Source organism: Carassius carassius, chromosome 10 (assembly GCF_963082965.1).
Source record: "Carassius carassius chromosome 10, fCarCar2.1, whole genome shotgun sequence".
NCBI lineage: Eukaryota > Metazoa > Chordata > Actinopteri > Cypriniformes > Cyprinidae > Carassius > Carassius carassius.
In genome coordinates, this window is record NC_081764.1 from 29,225,248 (window position 1) to 29,241,338 (window position 16,091).

Consider the following 16,091-nt stretch of genomic DNA (forward strand, 5'->3'; position numbering starts at 1 on the left):
TCTTCATTTTGTCATGCAGTTATTACATAATAATATAGTGAAATAAAAACAGTTTGGTTTTGTCCTTTTTAATAACCCCAACCCCCCCCCCCCCCCACCTTACTTTATATTGATTTTCTCCACATAAGCAGGATACACCATACAATAGCAATTTGATGTGCCAACCGCTAATAAAACATAATTATAGTATAACAAACCGTTGAAAACATAAATAGAAGGCCGTGAATATGAATACGAATATGAATAAATATGTCAACCGAAGGAGTTCCTTGAACACGCTCGCACCTTAATGTACCACGCACCGCCGAGTAGACGCGCAGTAAACTTAAAGCGCAGATAACGTGACTGCTTTACTCTACTGCGTGCTCACCGATCTGTGCTGTGGCTCAAAACCCAGAGGACTGCACGATCCCGCCCAGAGTTTGACAAAACATCATCTAGAATGTGATCTCCAGACTCCAGAGTATCAGATATTCGTGCGACTGACACCAAAGCATCATGTTGTCTTCTGCTCTAGTGAAAGTTGATCGTGTCGCAGTTCATGTTGGTAAAACATATGCACCATTTTATGAATTCATAGCGCGAACCCTGAAGTCTCAAACAGGTGGTGTAGATTTTCACAGCGCTTCATCAATCACTGGAAAATACAAAACCATAGATGATCTACCGGGACCCAGTCTGGCCACAACTGTCTACTGGCTTTTCGTCAAAGGATACGCGGATAAAAGTCATGCAATGCAGGTAAAACTTATTATTATTATAGGCTAATTATTATTTATTTATTTTTTAAATGCTTTTTCAAGTGGTCTGTATGCTCATACTGCTGCGTAACATGAATAAATGTTTCTTTCGGAGTGTTTTAAGATGCAAACAATAATTAATACATCAAATCATAATGTTGTAATATAAATAGCATATATGAAACTATATAAATTGCTGAGACTTTGCTAACTACTCGTACAGGAGCGAATGATTTGTTAAGGAACATTGTTATGATTCTTCTAATCAACAAGCATAATATAGGCCTATGTAAAGACTCAGGAAATCCTGTCTGATGCCGGTATCTGATAACTGTGAAATGTGAACGCAATGGAAAGCCATTTTAATATGCATTCCTTAAATCTGACTAATATCGAAATACTAATCCAGTTATGACTTGTACTGTATCTTTTCCAGTTTCTCTAGCAACTAGCTTATCTGTCAGATGCAAGTATTTATTCCAACAGTCCTAGTACTTTAGAATTGTATGGCCTTCTGTGGTTTAGATATCAGCTAGGCCTATTAATTTAGACAGAAGTGCATTCCAGATGTTTCTGTAAACTTTTCTAGTTTTGCTAGTAAATAATTATTTGGTACTAGTATTTATTTCTTAGTTAATTGTAACTATTCCAATATTTACCATAATTTATTCACGACATACTAGAAATTAGATGTTAAATATTAATTACCTAATTTTGAGACATTTTCATTTACCCAAATGTTACTTATAGCATGACTGCATATATATATATATATATATATATATATATATATATACACTAAAATAGATTTATTACTATGGCTACTGTACAGTTTTTGCTAAAAACCTTACTAGTAATTTATAAAACGTTAATAAAATTTATGATGCAAACCGGTGTCTAATAAATTCATACTAATGTGTATTACTTCTAGGAAAGCAGGGATATATACTAAAAACTATAGTTAATGTCAGGTATAAAGGCATTACTTTGTAGGAAATAAAAAGGGTAGTAACTAGTAACATAAAATTGGTAGTTAGCTTTTGGTAATAAAGGTTAAAACGTCTTGCCATATTTATGTTTGTTTATGTAGATCTATGTAGGTCAGATGTCTGAGCACATTTACTAGAGGGGTGACATTTTTTCTCTCTCTGTGTCACTCTGTTAACAACAAAAGGAATTTGAATATGGCCCACACAATTTGGCCAGTCAGAAAACTTGGAGGCTGTTCTGTCATAATAGCACTTTTTTTTGTTTAAAGGACTTGACATGCCAAGTTCTGGTTTGACTAATGGTGTTATTTACGGCAGTTTGTCCACCCATAAGAAGATGGGGTGTGTTTGTGAAACTAATTTCCATTTGGTGCTGCTAATGATTTATAAATCACTTTTTTAAAGGGTTAATTCTCCCAGTAATTTTAATTCTGTAGTCATTTACTTAGCCTTATGTCGTTCCAAAGTCTTATAAGAGTTTAGGCAATCTTTGAAAGACAAACTGAGATTGATTTAATGAAAATTGAGAGGTTCATTCTAAATTAGGAGTTGATATTCAAACATTTAACACAATCACACAACTCATATTTAACTGTAGGTTACTCCAGGGAGGAGAGTCCCTTTATTTTCTTTATTGTAATTGGCAATACACACACAATGACTTTTTTTCATCTCATCTCTATTGTGCAGGTGGAGCATAAGCGCCTGTATGGTCCGATCTGGCGGTCCCGCTTTGGGCCGTTTGATGTGGTAAATGTGGCGACGGCTGAACTGATTGCACAGGTGATCCGACAGGAGGGCCGTTATCCAGTGCGGACTGATCTGCCTCACTGGAAAGAATACAGAGACATGAGAGGACAGGCGTATGGTCTTCATGTAGAGTAAGCACTTCCCTCCTTCACAAGGTCTGTCATGCCAAACCTGTATGACTTTTTTTTGTCAGTGTTACACAGAAAGAGACCAGAGCTTTCAATCTTCAAGAGTATGCAAAATAAATAAATCAATCAATAACAACATCATAAAAGTATGATAAAAGCAGCCTCAGTGAATCTTTACACCACATTAACAAAGCAATATAACAGCTCTGTGTGCCAAACAGTACAAACGTAAGATTATTCCCTGAAAATCTTTCTTTTTGAATGGTGGATCTCAAGGTTAACAGAATTTTAGTTTGATTGAATGATTGTCATTTTGTAGTATAATATACTGATATGTTTTTTTACCTTTAGTGTAACTGACTGGACTGGACTGGCATCTTACCTTACACCTGTTTCACACATACTCCGTCTGCAGTGCGTATGCAGTCCGTGTGCGTTACGTTTGTGGAGCAGAAGCAGCACAGACTCATTGTGCTTTCACACAGGACGCGTTTGCAGTCCGCTACTGATCCGCGGCTGTTTAGGCCAAAAACACACAATTTTGTTCATTATTTGGATTTCAAATCATGTGAAAATAAAAATAAAAATTAAGAATTGTGATACTATTTTATCACAGTACAGTAACACCCTTTCATAGACATTAGTTTAAACTCAAATATAAACAACGTATTATTTATGCATTTGACATCTAGGCTTGTATAATAAGTTGCCCAAGCAAGCGGCAAAACATTTAAATATAACATTTAGCCTACTTTTCTCATTAGGCTATCACAAACATTTAAACTTAAAACGCACCACTGACAGAAACACTTGACTCTTGTGCCTTTTGCTTTTAAGCAGTATTTTAAGTTGAATTCCCAATCCAAAATTGGGAATAAAGCACTGCTTCTGTCCCATGTGTTCAAAAGAAGAAAATCATCACTTTTCGGGAATAATAAAAGATAGAGTTTTGCAACCGTGCAAGGTCTTTTTTACTACGCATCACTGACAGAAACAGTCAACTTTTGTGCCTTTTGCTTTTAAATCATTATTACAAGCAATCCCGTGGGTCTTAAAGAACTTTATTTTCTGCCTCCGTAAAAGTGCATATATTATGTTGCCTTGTTTACCTAAAGGTGCTATTTTTCTTGTTTTAAACCTAGCTAAAAAGCCATGTGTAAGGGAAACAGGTCAATTTAGCTCAAAGGGAATCATTTAAGATTTTGAACAGAAAGGGAATTTGAACAGAATCACTGTTTCACGGCTGATCACTTAGACGCCCTGCGATTCAGTGAACGAGCCGTTTAACATCAAATCTGCGCTGGATATTAATATCCAAACTATAGTGAAAACACTATCAATTAGCACAGTAACAAGATCGGCAGTTTAAGACATTAACTTGTAAGCACAAAACACAAGATACTTTTCTTTTCAATATGAATAAGGCTTTATTAGATAAATCTAAGACATATAAACTAATCTAACACACAAACGCACGCACGCACACATTCACACAAGTTGCAGGAAGATCGAAAGTTAGGGAAAGATGAGTTTAAGAGAATGGAAATGTGGAATCCCAAGTTTACAGCAATACGTTAAATTGCATAAACATGAACAACCATCAATCACTTAATTAACCCTCGCATTGAGTTCCTCAATGAGGTTAAAATTATATTAGATACACCAGCACAAATGTCTGAAGGTACATTGCCTGTGTAAAGTTGTCGCTGATTGGCTGGAAGTTCAGTAGTCGTTGAAGTGATGTCTTGGGAAGCCCTTGGTTGGACGTTGGCTGAAGATGGAGTTGTGTGGCTGGTTGAAGTTGAATGGGCACCCGAGGTCAGGCGTTGTTACAAAACTTAACTCAGAATACGAAACTCTCAAACGGAAAAGAAAAGAAGTAAAGTTTGACGAGACTATAGGTGGTGTTTCTTCTCATCGTGGCTAAGTAGCAACAGGCGTGCAGGCTGAAGCACGCTGGAACCGCGCTCAAAGAACAGTGATGACAAACAGCATGGCTAAAAGCTAAAGCTAAGAAGCAAAGCTAAAAGCAGGCATGACTGATAGCAGAAGCTAAACGCTAGAGACTAAAAAAAACAGACATGACTAATAGCAGAAGCATAGCTAGAGACTAAAAGCAGACATGACTAATAGCAGAAGCATAGCTAGAGACTAAAAACAGACATGACTAATAGCAGAAGCATAGCTAGAGACTAAAAGCAAGATTTTATGGTGTCCTGAGTATTTAAACTGGCCTGTTGGCCACACCTCAAATGTTGTCTTGACCAATCAGATATTGTCTTGGCTCGGGGGTATCATAAATCATATGTTGTCTTACCAAGCATGTGGTCCGAATTTTCCCGCTCTTGCAGGGTCTAATTTTGGACATGATTCCTATAACCAGATTATGATATATTTGACAAATAATTGATTGTCTGGACTAATTCAAGCAAGCAGATTCGATTACGTAGATACTAGACATGACTATGTATCCTTAAGCTATCCCATAGTTATTAAAAGACATACACAATAAGTGATTATAACATGATAGTCAAATGTGTGGGTTACACATAAATGAATATGGAGTGAAGCGATGGACTGATTCATTTATAAGTCTTTTTGAGTTCATTCTGGTCCATATATATGTACAAAAGACAGTTTCTTTGCCATTCTCTTGACAAAGACTTCTGTGGAGACCAGTGGTTCAAAGCCCCCCCCCCCAGGAATTTCAGTCTGGTTCTGCTAGATGGGGGGGAAGTCAATGGAAGTGTTTAACTCTCATGGGTTTACATGTGATGTCCAGCGTTGCATTTCCATTACGAACAACAAATTTGACACCAAATTTCTTCTCCGAATTGAAATTGTCAATAATTGTTCTAGTGGTGTTAATGTTAAAAGCTGTTCCGTGAAAGCGTTGGTTGGTTGGTTGGTTATCTTGCTTGGGACTTGTGGCACAGAATGTTTTATGACTTCCTGTTGCCTTACTGAGGAATTCAGCTCGTGTTTCAGCCACAGCCCTGATCGACTCTTTAATTTGTCTGGTTCGAGTCATTTCTGCTACATATGTGTTGACTGTGAAACACAGTAGGTTTAATTGTATACATTTATTGTGAAATGACTGCATTTCCGTGTCGATCCATGTTAATTTTTACCGTGAACAATGCGCTGTCACTTTAATTCAGCACATGCAGCACAGCAAAAATAGACTCGGTACGTAAACGATCGCTGCACTGGAATGCAACTGCGTGCATTGTGAACGCTGGAATCCGTTAACATGGGTGCGCAAAAAAATACACAACGCATACACACTGCAGACGGAGTATGTGTGAAACAGGCGTTAGACCCACCCTGAGTGACTTTTATCAGTCCACCATTGTTTCACCACCTGAGCAGATGTAGACAAGAATGAATCTTAAGTGATTGAGGTGTTCTGTTGATGAAGTAATAATGAACATAGCAGTCGTCATTTACTCCCGACATCTAAACCACTGTAGACACAGTGGATTACGTTTGTTTTTGAAGGGAATGCGTCCCCAATCTACCTAAATGCATCTATATTCGCACAAGTTATTCGTGATCCAGCTTCCTCAACAGAAGAAAGTTTAAGGTTTTTTAATGAATCTTTCCAAACCGCCTTTCCTAATAATGTGCTAATTTGCAAGTTTCACGATAAATGTGGCTAAAGTAAACAGTCCCTCAGAGAGCAGCTCTGAAGAGAGGGGCAGAGTCAAAAGAGCTCATTTACATTTAAAGGAAAATGCTACAAAACGGCATGCTCTGAAAAGAGCTGTTTTTGACAGGGTAAAAAAGGTGTTTTTTACGCTACCATTGAGAGATTTTAACCAAACTATGTTACAGAATTTTCATTAAGACCCTAAAGAATCATATCAACTTGTGGAAAAATGGGAATCTGTTGACCCATTTAAAGTGTAACTAAATCCCTGGTCAGAGCCTGACTCCACCCACTGGAAATATTTGAAAAATGCTGAAAAGTGGGCAGAGCAAAGTGGAGATAGTGGGGATGAACCGAGGGCGGGGCTGAGCGGGTGGGACGTGAACCTGAGATCCGCAGTGAAGGATTAATTGACAGCTGCTGTCAGAGTCGATAAAATGGAGAGTGACTATAGTGACACAAGTAGCTTTGCAACAGAGCGTTTCATTTGAAGTAGAGGACTTTTCTTCCCCACCTTCACCTGAAGTGGAGGATGTCAGGATGTCTGTGGACACAGGGCCAGGGCCAGAGCCTTATTCGAGCCACTGGCTCAAACTGCGGTCTTCCCGCATCGAGATCGGCATCCAACGATGCTAGCAAAGCAGACGTGCAAGAGAGAATGGGGCCAGTCTCTAAGTAAGGCATTGAATCGCTTTTCAGCGCGAGTTGTGTTGAGAAGCCCATTTCCACCTCCATTGAGTTGGAGAAGCAATCCTGCGTAAAATGCAGTTTGCACTCACTAGCTCTAGGCGGGAACTCGCGGTCTTCCAGGCCAAGTGCATGCAACCACTGTTGCCTAATTTTCAAGTCTGCAGGAAAACCATGCAGTCCAGCAGTGCTGTTGCAACCAGCAACACTACACCTACATACCATCCTGACCACTGTACTAAATACAGATAAATCTACGCTAACTTGAAGCTATCCTAACTGATGCAATTCTATGCTACTAACTAACTATGCTAACAATACTAACGTTACACTAACAACTATGCTAATTAACTACATAGGCTACACAAAATAATCTAAATAACTATATGAATGCTATGCTAAATAGATGCTATAATAGTCTATCCTGGTCGTTTTCAATACTCGCAATTCCAACTCCTAACTCACTACAAAGTTGCTTTGTAACGATTTGTATTGTAAAAAGCGCTATACAAATAAACTTGAATACAGTGATTTTGACGGAACCAGGTGGTTTTCAACTGCAGTAGCCACCGTTCAACCTGAAGAGGGCAGCACTCAGACGTTTTTACACCATATATTGTAGAATTAAAACACTTTGGGCCCTATTTTAACGATCTGAAACGCAAGTGTCAAAGCGCAAAGCGCAAGTAACTTTGTGGGCGGGTCTCGGCGCTGTTGCTATTTTCCCGGTGGGATAAACGGCTCTTGCGCCAGGCGCAAATCTAAAATGGGTTGGTCTGAAGTAGCTTCATTATTCATAGGTGTGGTTTGGGCGTTACGTGAAATAAACCAATCAGAGCATCATCTCACATTCCCTTTAAGAGCAGGCGCGCTTGTTCTAAAGCGGATTCCTATTATAACGGCGGATTTGCCAGACGCCCGCCAGGAGCGGTTCACAGCCAAGGAGAGCAACGCCCTCGTCAGGGACGTTGGGGATGGAGAAACCCACCCAAAATAACTTCGGTTAAAAAGGCGTATTATAATTTGGGTAAATGTGTAAGCTAGATGTATGCTTTTATAATAAATTGTCTATCTATCTATCTATCTATCTATCTATCTATCTATCTATCTATCTATCGTAATAATGTATGATTTGCAAAAATGATAACTGCTGCTTCTGTGTAGATGAGAGAATCGTGCGCGTTGTGCACACGCTACATTGATTATGGCCAAGCATGCGCCCTTAAAATAGAATATGAATAACATGCGCAACGCGCCACTGACTTTAAACTATTTTTTCTTGGTTAGTGGCGCAATTGTTTTCTAAACCTGCAAAATAGCATGAAGGAACGTTTGCACCGGAACACGCCTCCTTTCTTGCGCTGAACCGCCCAGGGAGCGCAAGTTCATTCCCTAGTTTAGCGACGTGCTTCTGTGAAGGGAAAAGCGCGCTTTGCCCGGGTGCAAAATAGGAATGACACATGCGTCGGTGTACAAAGTCAATTGCGCTGGGTGCAAGATAGGGCCCTTTATATTAAAATGTCAAAAAAGTTACTTGAATCAATGAACAGCACTAATAAAGACCCATTCTTACAGATCATTAACTAAAAAAAGTTGGTTTAGGGTTTAGTTACCCTTTGAGGTTCCATTAGTTGATGTATTAACTGTTGTCTCTCAGCTCATCGAAAACTCAAGCATACTGAAGCACTCAGAAAGAGTCTAAAGAACATTCTTTAGTACAGTGAAGCAAATTATACTAATAATAATATTAATATTTCAGATAAAAATAACATTTCCTCCACACGTTCAGGTAAATACAGCCTTGGTGAGAGTAAGAGACTTCATTTGAAAACTTAAAAAAATCATACCGACACCAAACATTTGGATGCTAATGCCTATTTTTGATAAAATCACCAATTTAGTCTCTTTTTTTCTGCGGTTTTCAGTACAGGCCCTGAGTGGTATCGCATCCGCAGTGCTCTGAACCCTAAAATGCTTAAACTGAAGGAAGCAGCAGCATATGCACCTATCATTCACGAAGTTGTGTCTGATCTCCTGCAGCGTGTGGAACGCCTGCGTCTGCGCAGTCAAGACCAGGCCACCGTCAATGACCTCACCTCTGAGCTCTACAAATTTGGCTTTGAGGGTGTGTATGGATGCAGAATGGTTACAATATCTTGGAGCTATTCACAGTGATGTTTGAACAGATACATACTCTTTTGTAGATTGTCTGGTAGATTTATTTTGACTGTGGTTTTGCTTTCCCACTGTTCAGGAATCTCCTCGATCCTGTTTGAAACAAGGTTAGGCTGTTTACAGGAGGAAATTACCACAGACACCCTGCGGTTCATATCTGCCGTTAATGATATGTTAGCGCTGTCAGAGACGGTTCTTTTTTTTCCACGCTGGACTCGTCACATCTTCCCGTTCTGGAAACGGTTTGTCCAGGCGTGGGATGACTTGTATGACGTAGGTATGCCAAAGTTCAGTGTTTTCTTTAAGGGCGCACAATATATCATTACCATATTGGATATTAGTGATTTTTTGATTGTTTGTCGTTATCGTATTTATATTGGCCAATATTTAATTGTGCACACTCATTTAATTATTTTTGAATAATTACTATTATGCTTCCTAAAGCAACATTTATTTGATAAACAAGTAAAACAGTAAAATTTTGAAATATTATTGCAATTGAAAAACATTTTCTATTTTAATATATTTTAAAATGCTATTTATTCCTGTGATGGCAAAGCTGACTTTTCAGGTGCCTGAAACTTTATAGAGTTGCTGGCTATAAATCTGGTTGTGAAACATCATCAGTATAACTGATTGTCCTTTCTATCTGTGTCTTGTACTTTTGTCCAGCCCGGCATCTGATTGATAGGAAGGTGAAGCAGATACATGATCAGGCTGAGCGTGGAGAGCAGGTGGAGGGCATGTACCTCACCTACCTGTTGTCCTGCAATAAACTCAGTTTAGGAGAGGTGTACATCAGCCTGACTGAACTTCTGCTGGGAGGTGTGGATACGGTAAGAACTTGTTTGCTTTCACCTGAAACAGTCAAAGAGGAAGTAGGTCAAGCTATATGATTTGCTGTTAGTCAGAAATTAAACATATTCCATGAACAATATCCTGCACGACTGGTTCAGTTGTTTTGACAAGTGGGTGTTTTCTAAATGTACCTGCAGAAAACGAGAGAAATTCAGTTTCTGTGAAAGGAAGTAACATGAGAGAAAATGCGCAAATTAATTTTTTTAAACAATTTTTTAATGATACAAACAGATATGGACCAAGTCCCGTGGTTCGGAATGCATGTGATTCGTAGATTCACTGGAAAATGTAACACTCATAAAGTGAAAATTTATAATTTGCATTGGTTTTGTCTTGCCAGTTTACACATTCAATCAATTTGAAACCATTGAACCCTTAGAACCACTAACCTTGCTCAAACATATTTCAGTTTTTAATTTGACGCACCTTTATAAAAATGGAATGATGACGACCAAAATTTCTCTCTGCTAAAATTCTAATGTCCAAAAGCTTGTCTTCATGTGTACAGATGTGAACAGATATTTTACTAATAAATAGACTACATATATACACAATGACCCCAAAAATGATTTGGTCACTTTTGGCCACTGGAGTCATAACTAAAAATGGATGCGATTGTATTGCATTATAAAATGCTATTGCAACAAGTGGCATCTGCAAACACAACCTTTCATTTTCTGACCCATCAATATTGTTTCACAGACAGAACGTGCTGATCCATCCCTAACTGAAGCTATAATAACCTTTAACATGCTGTACTATGTTCCTAATCTCTGTGTAAAAGTCTGTCAAGGTCTCTTAGGGTCGGTCAATGCGTCCCACATTTAGCAACACACAAGGTCGATGACCTGCCATTCAGCATTTTTGCTAATATCTTAACCTGTTTCCTATTTAACCTGTTAATTTTGCCAATCAAGTGTCTGTATGATGACATTAGCTGAGATCTGTAAATGCATTTTCAAATAAGACATCTGACAGTCTTTCTATTTTCTTTGTCCTTGAAAGACGTCCAACACATTATCGTGGACCTTGTACCACCTTGCACGTGATGCAGAAGTCCAGAACCGCCTCTATAATGAGATCACATCTGTGTGTCCCAATAAAGAGCTGCCGACCACAGAACACCTGACAAGGATGCCCTACATGAAGGCTGTCATCAAAGAAACTCTCAGGTGAAGGAAATCAGGGAAAACAGTGCTATTGTATCTTGAAAAGGGTTTCCCACATCATGCAGGAGTAGCCAAACTTCACTACTTTTAGGTTGTGCAGAACAACACTTGCTCATTCCTTATTTAAACAGTCCAGCGCACATCAATGATGAGCTCTACAGAGATTAAACATGCGGATTTCTTCTGGATAAACAATGAACATGCAGTGAACTTCTGTTCTGTTTTGGATTTGCTGTGGTTTGTAGCTGAAATCGCAAAAGATAGTACTTTAACAGTCTTAATGTCTTATTAAAAATTCCCAATTCTGACAAAGAAGATAAAGAGAAAACCTTATCAGCCAACGTCAATAATAAACCGTTTCACATCTCCGGGGTTTTCGTAGAAGTGGAAGTCAAAGTTGGGTAAACGTCTGTAGTGGTGAATGGAATAAACAAGTGGTTATTTTTGTCGTCTTCCCATTTGAACCAATAGCAAAATTAAAAAAACGGTTCTTCTTTCTGAGCAGTTCAATCTGTGACAGTTAACATCCTAACCATTATTTTGAAACACATATTTAAAAAATTACTTATAAAAAGGATCCACTGCGTATTGAGACTCAGGGTTAACATATTTCGAGATCTTTTTCTTTGGTACCTTTGACTGCACTTTAGAAGTTCATGATAAACTGAAATAAACTTTGTAATCATAGGATGTATCCTGTTGTTTCTGGTAACGGACGCCTGACTGTGGATTCGGAAATAATTGTGGATAATTATTGGTTCCCTAAGAAGGTAACCACAAAGACACATCTAATAAAGTAATTAAACATCTATTAGCCTAACTTCCAGTTTTCACTCTCTCTTCATAGACACAGTTCCATCTCTGTCACTACGCTGTTAGTCACGATGAGAGGAATTTCCCTGAACCTGAGCATTTTGTTCCAGACCGCTGGTTGAGAGACAGCCCGTCTCGCTCTCAGCATCACCCCTACAGTTCTATCCCGTTTGGGGTTGGTGTTCGGGCCTGTGTGGGGAAGAGGGTCGCAGAGCTGGAGATGTACTTTGCCTTAAGTAGAGTAAGTGTGACGCTTCCACACTATCTGCAAGTTCAGTTTCACACCCAGTAAAAATATTCTGTTAGACCAAGAACGAAATCAAGGAAAAAAAAAAAAATCATTCTCACATTATTTTCCTGGGTGACAATATTGATTAGTCATTTTTAATCAATTGACATTTTGATCCCCAGATTTCAAAATCGATCTTTCAGTCTATGTGTGAACAGTACTTCACTAAACATTATTTGTAGCGCACCTACCATCCAATAATCACAATAAGCTTATAAGAAAAAGTCAATTTATTCAATTAATCCTCTTTAGTACTAGTTTTAGTAGTAAATAAACATGAATGAGATCCAGAAGGTACAGTATGCTGAAAGATACAGTACAACTCACTAAAATGTATCATGTTTCACATAATTGCTCAATCAGTGTTTCAACAGTGGAAAGACGTCAATCTAAGCAATACCATGTAACATGACATTTATCTCAGGAAAACCATTCAACGTCCTAAGCTCAATATTTACCTAGACTCTAACTCTAATAATTACTATTACTACGTTGTAATAATTACTCTAAAGAGCAGAATCTTGTTAAATATATGCACTTTATTACATAGTGCGTAGTAATGCGTAGTACTGTCTTATTTATTGCATATTTGAATAAATTTTACATCAAAACTAGTTTTTATAACAGCCACCATTAATTTTCTTATTTTTTTTTTTTTTTTTATGAATTAGAGTAGAAACACATAATTAAATATCTGCCTAGTCCTAGTCAAAAGTATGGACACTCCTACTCATTCTTTATTATTAATATTTCACACATTTACACAGAATAAAAGTCATCAAAAAATATAAAATATCACAAAATGAAAGTATGGGAGTTATGTACTAGTGAATAAATTTACACAAATGAAATGTAATATTTAAAACTATGACAATTTAGATTTGATAAAGAAATTCATTTTGGCAAAATGTTGATTTGTCTCTAATACTAGATTTCTTTAACTTTAAAGAAACCAAAAAGTTTTATGGATTTTTGTTGTCGTTGTTGAAGATTTTAGTCTGTTTTATCAGAAATACATTTAGTCACGTGTTTCCAAACTTCACGCTTAATATCTTATTTGAAGCTGATGTTTAAACTTCTGTTACCTCACTATCCTTATTTCTCTTGCTATCATTTATTTAACCCTTCACTTTCTACCCCACAGCTGATGCAGCATTATGAGGTCAGAACGGAGGAAGGAGCCCCATCTATACAGCCCAAAACCAGAACCCTGCTCATTCCCTCCAAACCCATTGACCTGCAGTTTATCCCTCGGGCTTGAAACCAGCCAACAGTACTATTAATTCAAATCATTTTGCCTTAAACATCCTAGTGGCCCCTACCTGTTTCTGTGAAATGCTGCTTGTGTTAATTTAGGGTAGGAGGTAAAAGTGGGCCAGCTTTTAAAATAAATCACAATTGAGCTTAAATATTATTAGAGGGATTTACAGCTGAAGTGTGCAAATCACCTGGGTTGCATTATTAAAGAATTGCTCTTTAACAGTCTGGAGGGAAAGCAGATTGGAAGAGACAGAAGAAAACCTTCTGTTCATGTGCTGGTGGCAGTTACAGCTTACAAAACCTGCTATTTGCTATGGCCATGTGTCTGATCAAGCAGAAAGTATGTTCTTTCAAAATGTTTTCTGACTGTGTTTTTATCTATCTATCTATCTATCTATCTATCTATCTATCTATCTATCTATCTATCTATATAATATTTTATATTTTATATATAATTTTATATTGATGTTATGGCATTTGTTCAAACTTTAACCAAAGGACATCCTTTGGAAATCTGCACTTTCCTAGCTATTTGTTTCGAGCCAGGCTAAAAGCAACTAATTAACTAAATGTCTAAATAGAAACAGAATGAACTAGAAATGGTAGTTTATGTAAAAAAGAAAAAAAGAGACAAAAGCTTATTGCATTTCAGTTAGTTGCTAAGGCAGCTTTTCTCTTTTCTTATTTCTCTTTTTTATTTTTGTATACCTTGATGTACTGAAATAACTCAAATTGAAATGGAAACAGAAAATATAGTAATTTAAATTAATTTAAAATAAGAACTGTAATTGTATCCAGATAATATAACACTGTAGCTGTTCTTATCAATAAAGATCAATTTCAGTGGTTCAGTTGCAGTGCAATAATAGTACACAGTTGGGCTGCCAATTACTATTAAAATAAATAATAATATTGTTAGTATATGTAAAAATGTCTAAGTCATAACCTAATAACATCTTTTCATATACATAATTAAATAACAAAAATAAATATTAAACTGTAACTAAGTAATAAACCACCAATTTATATTTTTGCTGCATATGCTACAGAACAACAAATTCAAACATGCATAAATGGCTGTCAAGCTGTTCCCTCCTGACTGCTTACTCCACTGACTGTCTTCCCGCTGCCGAGCTCTGCCTGGATCTGGTTTTCCCGTTTTGCTGAGTGGTGCCAGCTCGTTATTTTCTGTTCATTGCCAGTTCATTCTAGGGCTGTGCGATAAATCGAAATCGTCATAAAATCACGATTTGAGCGTGCGCGATTTCTAAATGGCTTTATAGTACGATTTTCCACAGCCATGACCTCCCCCAGTATGCTATCAGATCCAATCAGTATGCAGCAGGCCTAGCGCGAGAATAGAACAGACTGGGCATATGCCTACGTAACTCAAGGTTCACACACTGTCTGTGATGCGCCTTTTTTCGGATCAGAGCGTTCACACTGCACGCGATAAAAGGCTAGAAATAAAAACGTGCGAAAATAATTAATATCTAGCACATGAGCATAGAGAGAGTTGAGTGCACAGGACGCAGTTTAAGTGAGAGGATACACGTTTTAAGTGCGCACACTCTCTCCGGGCGAGAGCAGCGTGTATCTGAGCAAGCATGTTTGGTTTTGTGACAGAGCAAAGGAAATTGCTTGTGAGCGGAGAGATTCGTGCTCACGCATTATTTTAATGTACTTTCGCGTTACATTAATGCGCTCTCGCTACTGCTTCTGCACCGCACATACTGTATACACGCTGCATGCGGAGTATGTGTGAACCTGTGTAATGTAGAAGAAATCTATTTCAACACCTGAGGCACCGCTACAATTAATGAACTTTATGAACAATGCATGGCAAAAAAGAAAAAAGTCCCTGGACACTGGATGTATTTATTTACCGGTAAATATATTTTTTGTCATAAGTCTATTTTGTTACACCATTACTATAGCGATTATTTTGACTTATGTCTGTTCTAGAGACCTCACAACTTTTTAATAAAGCTCTAATTGGTTTTCTTTTGGAAATATGTTTCAAAATAATCCTGAATGCATTTATGACTGTAAAGCATATCTGTGTGTGTGTCAAAATTGTGATTAAAATCGAAATCTCTAAATTGATCAAAGAAATCGCAATCGTTTTTTTTTTTTTTTTTGTCCATATCGCACAGCCCTAGTTCATTCAATAAATACAGTTAACAATCTAGCTTCTGAGTGCTAAGTTATTAACCCAACAATAGCGGGGTCAGTTAATTTTTTTGCAGTGGGCTGCGCAAACATATGTGTTTGGTTTTGTGGGCCGCGAGTTGAAAAAGGTTGGGAACCACTGGTCTAAATGTTATCAAAACCAAAAATGTAACCCTCAGATTTACAGAGAGTTACATAAATGTATATTTGCAGGCCTGAATTGTAGCAGGCTATTATTGTGGTTCAAGCTGTATGTAGGTAGGTAGCAATCTTACCTGGTTTGGATCTACCATCGCATTTCAGCAGTTGCACTGCTCAACATGAAAGTCATCTCGGACTCATACTGACACCTAGTGGTTTGGATACAGCATCACACTAAAACAAAGGATTTCAGTTATTATTCCATAGT

The 16,091-nt window shown here is 37.7% G+C and overlaps 1 protein-coding gene across 1 annotated transcript; it reads left to right on the forward strand.

Annotated features, from left to right (window-relative positions):
• The first annotated feature begins 393 nt into the window (after positions 1-393).
• LOC132152115 (sterol 26-hydroxylase, mitochondrial-like) lies at positions 394-13,894 on the forward strand. Its single transcript, XM_059560825.1, has 9 exons — positions 394-741; positions 2,420-2,610; positions 8,872-9,071; positions 9,201-9,398; positions 9,794-9,957; positions 10,985-11,151; positions 11,837-11,918; positions 11,996-12,202; positions 13,395-13,894. Exons 1-9 carry the CDS (start codon positions 499-501, stop codon positions 13,509-13,511), a joined length of 1,569 nt encoding a protein of 522 aa, XP_059416808.1. The 5' UTR covers positions 394-498; the 3' UTR covers positions 13,512-13,894.
• Positions 13,895-16,091: the final 2,197 nt, after the last annotated feature.